At 58.1% G+C, this 7772-nt stretch overlaps 1 protein-coding gene across 3 annotated transcripts; it reads left to right on the top strand.

Moving 5' to 3' along the window:
- The first annotated feature begins 536 nt into the window (after positions 1-536).
- Positions 537-3947, top strand: P2RY1 (purinergic receptor P2Y1). Of its 3 annotated transcripts, none has more exons than XM_021547506.3 (2): positions 537-699; positions 1044-3947. In XM_021547506.3, the coding sequence occupies exon 2, from the start codon at positions 1112-1114 to the stop codon at positions 2201-2203; it is 1092 nt and encodes a 363-aa protein (XP_021403181.1). In that variant the 5' UTR covers positions 537-699; positions 1044-1111; the 3' UTR covers positions 2204-3947. The 3 variants fall into 3 exon arrangements, with proteins under 3 accessions (XP_021403181.1, XP_085444213.1, XP_085444212.1); XM_085588087.1 differs by having other exon boundaries at positions 546-699; positions 1064-3947; XM_085588086.1 differs by having other exon boundaries at positions 571-695.
- The last annotated feature ends 3825 nt before the right edge of the window (positions 3948-7772 follow it).

Genomic DNA, 7772 nt, shown 5'->3' with positions numbered 1-7772 from the left:
CGTGCGGGCTGATCAGGGGACCCTGGCCCGTCCCCGTGCGGGCTGATGAGGGGACCCTGGCCCGTCCCCGTGCGGGCTGATCAGGGGACCCTGGCCCATCCCCGTGCGGGGTGAGGGGACCCTGGCCCATCCCCGTGCGGGCTGATCAGGGGACCCTGGCCCGTCCCCGTGCGGGCTGATGAGGGGACCGTGCCTCCGGCCGGCGCTGCCGTCCCGCCCGCCCGGGCGGTGCCACCGTCACACGGCGGTGCCGTGCCCGGCTCCGCGCCCTCCGCACCGCGCGGGCTCCGCCGCCGGCTCCTCCCGGGCGCGGCTGCCCTCCGAGCCCGGTGCGCGGGTGCCCCGGGGCGGGGGCGGCGCCGCTGCCGTCCGGTCCCCGCGGCGCGGCGGGCGCGGCGGCACCGCCCGGGCGGGGGCGGCGCGGGGGGCGGGAGCGGCGGGGCCGCGCCGCGCCTCGTCCCGCCCGGCTCAGTCCGGCGGGGCCGGCGCCGTGCCCGCCGAGCGGCCGCGCTCCGCGGCGCTGCCGCCGCCCGGGGCCCGTCCCGCCGCCCCGGCCCTGCCCGGCCATGGGCGCCGGGGCAGCCGCGGCCGGGGCGCCGCCCCCCGCGGGCGGGCGCTGCCGGCGGCGCGGAGCGGCGAGCGCGGGCTGAGACGACGACGACGACGACGACGAGGAGGAGGAGGAGGAGGAGGAGGCAGGTGGGGCGGCCCCGGCGCTCCTGCAGCCGGGCTGGGGTGCGGCGGGCCGGGGCGGAGGTGACCGGGCGGGCGGAGGCGACCGGGCGGCAGCGCGGGGGCGGCGGCGATCGCCGAGGGGCGCGGGTGGATCGGCCGCTCCCGCTCGGCCCCGCTCGGCCCCGCCGCCGCCCCGGCCCGGTCCCCGCTCCGGCCGGGCCAGCACGCGGTGGCGGCGGCGTGCGCGGCTCCCCGGAGCGGGGCGGGGAGCGGAGCGGGGCCCGGTACCGCCGCTTGGAAACCTCCGAGGAAAAGCAGGGCAGGGCTCACCTTGCAGCTAGCTTTCCTTTGCTCTCTTGTTTTATCAGATGCGTTTCTGTGCCTGTAGAGACTTCGCTGCTTCGCCTCGGCCCTATGTGACTCTGGGGGAAGGATCATGACCGAAGTCCTTCTCTCTGCTGCTCTGAACGGAACTGAACCCAACCTGTTATCCAGCGGCGGCTGGTCTGCGGGAAACGTCACCACCAAGTGCTCCCTGACCAAAACCGGCTTCCAGTTCTATTACCTGCCCACCGTCTACATTCTGGTCTTCATCACTGGGTTTTTGGGCAACAGCGTGGCTATCTGGATGTTTGTCTTCCACATGAGGCCTTGGAGTGGAATCTCGGTTTACATGTTCAACTTGGCACTAGCCGATTTCTTGTATGTTTTGACTCTGCCCGCCCTCATCTTTTACTACTTCAACAAAACAGACTGGATCTTCGGAGATGTCATGTGCAAGCTGCAGAGGTTCATCTTCCACGTGAACCTGTACGGCAGCATCCTGTTTCTGACCTGCATAAGCGTGCACAGGTACACGGGAGTGGTGCACCCCCTGAAGTCGCTGGGGAGGCTGAAGAAGAAGAACGCGGTGTACATCAGCAGCCTGGTCTGGGTCCTTGTGGTGGCCGCGATTTCTCCCATTCTCTTCTACTCGGGAACCGGGATAAGGAAAAATAAAACCACAACGTGCTACGACACAACAGCTGATGATTACCTGAGAAGTTACTTCATTTACAGCATGTGCACCACCGTGCTGATGTTCTGCATCCCCTTCATAGTGATTCTTGGTTGCTATGGGCTCATCGTGAAAGCTTTGATTTACAAGGATTTGGACAATACTCCTCTCAGGAGAAAATCCATTTACCTGGTCATTATTGTGTTGACGGTTTTTGCAGTGTCTTACCTTCCCTTCCACGTGATGAAGACCTTAAATCTAAGGGCCAGGGTGGATTTTCAAACCCCAGATATGTGTGCCTTCAACGATAAGGTTTATGCCACTTACCAAGTGACGAGGGGCCTGGCCAGCCTCAACAGCTGCGTTGACCCCATCCTTTACTTCCTGGCAGGTGACACCTTCCGAAGGCGCCTTTCCAGGGCCACCAGGAAATCATCCAGAAGGAGCGAGCACAACGTGCAGTCCAAAAGCGAGGACATGACTCTCAATATTTTATCAGAGTATAAACAGAACGGGGATACCAGTTTGTGAACGAATGCAGAAGATTTGGGAACGGTTCGAAAAAATCCTCCGCTTTGAGGCAGTAGGAGACTGTAGGGCTTACAAGTGTGTGAGGGAAATCTACCAGTCTCAAATTCTTTTTTAGATAAAGCCTCACTTTCTGGTCTTAGGAAAAGCTTAACTAAGTCAGTGGAAGAATTTTAATAGAAAATAATGTGTCAAAATTCAGCTTGCCTTCAGTAGTTTCATTTATTTCTGACTTCTGTCAGATAAAGTAAAATGAAGTAAATTCCCTAAAGGAGGAGAGCAATCCAAGTGCATCTGGTTTAATGACTTAGTCTCCCACGTTTGAAAATGTTCTCAGTCAGCCTGTCTTTAAAAATAGGAAATAAAAATAAGAGCAGTATCTTGTCTTCTGAGGCTCAGCCATAGACCAGGCTTTCTGCTCACTCGCTGTTGTACGCAAGGATTTAAATCAAAGTCATGATGCAGTTGCCATTTTCAGTTTTTTTTTTTTTTCATCTACTTCTAGTGCTGATAATTACTTGATAGTTTGGTGGCATTTTTGGTTCAGTCCTCTTTCAGTGCCGGTGTTTTACTCGAGGTAGGCTTTGCTGGTGTGTGCATGGTTGTGCTTTGGGATTGCGATGGTGTTGATGGCAGGGCTGGCCCCTTGGGTGCCCAGGGCTCCCTGGCACCGGCGCCGGGCGTGGGGAGCGGGGCCACGGCTCCGGGCCGTGCCCGGCGGCGGTGCCCGGTGCCCGGTGGCGGTGCCCGGTGCCCGGTGGCGGTGCCCGGTGCCCGGTGCCCGGTGCCCGGCGGCGGTGCCCGGTGCCCGGTGGCGGTGCCCGGTGCCCGGTGCCCGCCGCGGGGACGGGCCCGGCGTGGCCTGGCAGGCCGGGGAGCGCTGGCACCGCGTGGAACCCGAGATGGGCGTGCAGGGAGCAGCTGAGCCTTGAGGCCGGCGGGGAACACGTGCTCCACGTGCCTGCCTCGGCTGCCAGGAGCTCCTGCTCCTGCAGAACGTGACACGGGCCGTGGCCCAACAACAGTGACTATTAAATGGATAATACAAATGGATTATATATATATTATATATATAACAATACTTGGGGGGAATTAATTTTTTTTGTACTTTGACAAACAAATTACTGTATTAACAAGATGTTGCATTATACTACAGACTAAATCCGGCCCTTTACTATAGATCTTCTCCAAATGTGGAATAGTTCATCCAAAATTAGCCAGACTGCAACATTGTGTAACACAAGAGCTAGTGATCAGGCACAGATGAAATTCTACATGGGCAGTCTCACTCATTTCTCATGTTTTTAATAAATGTATTTGAAAAGATTTTGTGCTAAAAGCAGTATAAAAGCATGCTCTGAATAATGAATTTAGTGTACAAAATTAAGTGCGATGTAATCCTAAGGGTGATTTTTAACACATCTTTGTTCCTCTGGTCTGCATCATAAGAGTAAAATATTTATATTTTACTTATCAATTCCAGTGATTGGTTACAAATGAGAGTAGCTGTAGTTATTTTTTGATGACATTGTTAAGCAGCTTCTGTTTGTATGTACGGCTTCCTCTGCAGAGTCCCTATTTATTGAACTTATTTATTAGGATGCTAAATGTAAAGTTTGTAAAGTGTGGTTCTCTGTGGTCATATTCAGGATTGGGCATTAATGGAAAATTGAAGAGCATGTTTCAATCAGTGTAATACCGTGTCTTCTAACAGCACACCTTTATAATAAACTCAATTCCACCCTGACTATTCACTGCTGATATGTAACCTAGTGATAAATTAAACTACTGATTTATAGCCTAGAGGTAAATGAAGCTCCAGCTTAGGAAGCCTCTTAAAGCAATGTGGAGAGCTCATTTAGCCCTATGAAAAATGTAGAAGTAGTGAAAAAATCTCAAGCAAGGGTCAATTGCTAATTAATCCTGACTGACAAAGCCTGTGGAACAGCACCGACTATTTATATACCACAGAAAGAGCCCGATTCACAATAAATGACTTCTCCTATTATGTGATTATTTGAGGCTTCATTCAGCTGAGGCACGTCTTGTTTGGAATGGCAGATGAATTACACGGAGAGGGAGCATAAAAATAGGATATTCTTTGAATCTGCTTCTCTGTGTTGAAAAATCTTGTTCTTTTCCGAACGTTTGTGGTCAATTTGTTGCGTTCAGTTAGAAAACGAAGTGTTCCACTAATTCCCGTTCGAGCGGAGGTGCCCGTGCGGAGCAGCCCCAGCAGAGCGCAGCCCCAGGCCGGGCTCAGCGCAGCCTCCACGGGGTGTGCGCCGCGGTCGGTGCCGACTGCGAGGGGACAGCGGGACAGAGCCGGGACAGAGCGGGGGACAGCGGGACAGAGCCGGGACAGAGCGGGGGACAGCGGGACAGAGCCGGGGACAGAGCGGGGGACAGCGGGACAGAGCCGGGACAGAGCGGGGGACAGCGGGACAGAGCCGGGGACAGAGGGACAGAGCTGGGGACAGCGGGACAGAGCGGGGGACAGCGGGACAGAGCTGGGGACAGAGCGGGGGACAGCGGGACAGAGCGGGGGACAGCGGGACAGAGCCGGGGACAGAGCGGGGGACAGCGGGACAGAGCGGGGGACAGCGGGACAGAGCCGGGGACAGCGCTGGGGACAGCGGGACAGAGCCGGGACAGAGCGGGGGACAGCGGGACAGAGCCGGGGACAGCGCTGGGGACAGCGGGACAGAGCCGGGGACAGAGGTGGGGACAGCGCCGGTCCAGCCAGGCCAGGAGAGCCGCGCTGCGAGCGGGACCTTGCGGCTGGCCCCGAGCCCCCATTCTGCCCCGAGCTCCCTGCGGGGCTCGCTGGGCCTGGCCCGGCCGGAGGGAGCGGTGCAGGAGCCGGCTGGTGCCGCGGGGCCGGGCTCGGCTCGGCTCGGCTCGGCTCGGCTCGGCCCGGCCCGGCTCCTCTCGGCCCGGCCCGGCTCGGCTCGGCCCGGCTCGGCTCGGCCCGGCCCGGCTCGGCTCGGCTCGGCCCGGCCCGGCTGGGCTCGGCTCGGCCCGGCCCGGCTCGGCGGCCCCAGCCGCGGCGGGCTCGGCGCTGGCAGCTGCCCCAGGCGCGCTTTCCGCGCCCCGCGGCTCCGCCGGCGCAGGTGCCAGCCCGCTCTGTGAGCCCGCGGCGCTCCCGGCTGTCTCGGCCAGCGCTGGGGCTGCCCCTGAGCCTCGCTGCCCCCGCAGGGCTCCCGCTGGCTTTCCCAGCCTCGCTGCGTTTGGCACGGGGCGCTTGGAGCCCTGGCAAAATCCCACCGGGGTCCTGCCTGCTCCCTCGCCTCCTCCTTACCTGGAGCGCGCCAGAGCCGCGGGCTGGTGTCCCACCTGGGAGAGCCTGGGATGGGCACCCGGCAGATCCACAGGCAGGGTGAGGGCTGGAGCCGCCAGAGCCTGGCCCCAACGGAGCCCTTCTGGGATGTGGTTATGGAAGGCCATCAGCCCACCAGCGCCAGGGGCCAAGGTGATCCCTGTGATTATCCACCAGCCTCAGGGCTGGGCGCAGCTGAGGAGGCCTTTCCCTGAGCCACTCACCTGGAATTTCCAATCCATCCAATATGTGGGGAGAATGCAACTGCGGCTCCGGCCTTTGGGCTGGTAATTAATAATCGCTGGCAACGATGGGTTGTGATTATTAGGGACAAGATCCAGCTCATTATCTCTCTACTCTGACCACTAGAAGTTCCACCTTCCCTCATGCTGCGCAATCTTGGACTAGCAAATGAGATTAAACCTGTTCTGATTTTGTGGTCATGCCTGTAACCTCCTTTCCCCCTGGGCATGCTTGGGAATCTTCTAACTACAAATTATTCTCTTAAGACACCACAAAGTTTGAAGTAAACAGTTATTTAGAGCTTAACACTTCCCAGATCCACGCTAGCACCAATTCCCATTCATGAGCTGTGCTTGCTTCCTGCAGCTCATGGGGTGATGTTCTTTCCTATTCATGACCCACAGGTGGGCGGTTGTCAGTCTGTCCCTTGGCTGTCTGTCTGTCCATTTGCTGTCAGTCTGTCCCTTGGCTGTCAGTCTGTACACTGGCTGTCAGTCTGTCCCTTGGCTGTCTGTCAGTCTGTCCATGTGCACCTTTGAGCCGGCTGATGTACCACGGGATGAAGGAGCTCCTGAGCAGGGTCCGAGCAGACCTGGCCCTCTTTGGCAGCAGGGAGCCCTGGCGTGGGGAGCCCGGTGCCCGGGGCTGGGGAGCTGCAGGGCTGCTCTGGCGGCTGCCAGCCGTGCCAGGGCTGCGGAGCGTCCTCTGCTCTGCCCCCAGCCACGCTGGGCAGCGAGGCCCCAGCCCCAGCCCTGGCAGCGCCCGTGGGAGCCCAGCAGGGCTCGGGAGCCTTCCCTGGCCTGGCTCCTCTCTGTGGCTGAGGAGGGACACGGGGCACTCCTGGGGCTGTCTGGAGCCCGGCTGCCTGGCACAGCCATTTCAAATGCTCCGAAGGCACAGGACTTATTGCTGGGTGTGTGGCTGTGAATTATGGTGTGTTCCAAGGGCAGATGTGAAAATGCTTATTTGTGCTGTGATTTTAATATTGTTAAGTTCAATTCTTTTGTAAACACAACTGAAAGCTGAGTGCAACATCTGCAGGGACAGTGCTACCTTTTATTTATGCTCAGATTATGTAGCTGCTTTAATTGAAGAGCAAAAAAATCCTCTTATTTGTCTATAATTTTAATTAACAAAAATATATTTGGGTTTGAAGTTGCAACTGTTTTTAGCGGCAGCAAAAGCGCGGCCCCAGCGTTGCTGGTGCTGCCCCACTGCACCGAGCAACTCGTGTTGGAGCCGCCCCAGTAGCATTATGAAACACTCCTTCTGCCTTTTGTGTTGTTAATTCACGCTTCCAGGAGATTCTTCCGGCAGTGATATGTCTTTAAAAATAGGTAATAAAAGGCTTGCAAAATATATGTAGCAATTCAAAACCTTGAGAGGAAGCAGGCACTAAATGAGAATCAAAATAAGCGAATAATGAGTGATGCTTAGCCTTCAAAGACAAAGGAGGCATGTGGAGGTGTGGAGGCAGAACAGGGGGGAATGGCTTTAGGCTGAGGGCAGGTACACAGAGATCAGATATGAGAAGAAAGTGTTCCCTGGCAGGGTGGCAGGCCTGGCACAGGTGCCCGGAGCAGCTGTGGCTGCCCCTGGATCCCTGGCAGTGCCCAGGGCCAGGCTGGACACTGGGGCAGTGGAGGTGTCCCTGCCAGGGCAGGGGTGGCACTGGCTGGCATTTAGGGTCTGTTCCAGCCCAAGCCATTCCATACTGTGATGCCTGGGGTCAGCGTGCCCGCAGGAGGCACCGACCAGGCTCACACCTGGGCACTTGCAGGGGCAGCAGGCTGGCTTGCTGCCCATTCCCACCCACTCCAAGCCTTCTCCCACTCCCAGAATTCAGCCAGACGTGAACCTGCTTCCAGCCCCTCTCCCTGTACACACGAGAGCTGGATGTGTCCTGCAGAAAGTGCCTTTTCCCCCTGGCAATGGCTGTGCCTCGCTTTCCCTCAGGATGAGGGGCTGTTCCTCCCAAACAGCTCAAACCCAACGTTCCAAACCCCACTG

This window comes from Lonchura striata, chromosome 9 (genome assembly GCF_050655825.1).
Source record: "Lonchura striata isolate lonStrDom1 chromosome 9, ASM5065582v1, whole genome shotgun sequence".
NCBI lineage: Eukaryota > Metazoa > Chordata > Aves > Passeriformes > Estrildidae > Lonchura > Lonchura striata.
Note: the sequence above shows the minus strand (reverse complement) of the source record. Positions and strands in the feature narration are given on the sequence as shown.

Coding starts and splice junctions, on each gene's coding strand:
- P2RY1 (XM_021547506.3), top strand. CDS start 1,112: ATGACCGAAGTCCTTCTCTCTGCTGCTCTGAACGGAACTGAACCCAAC.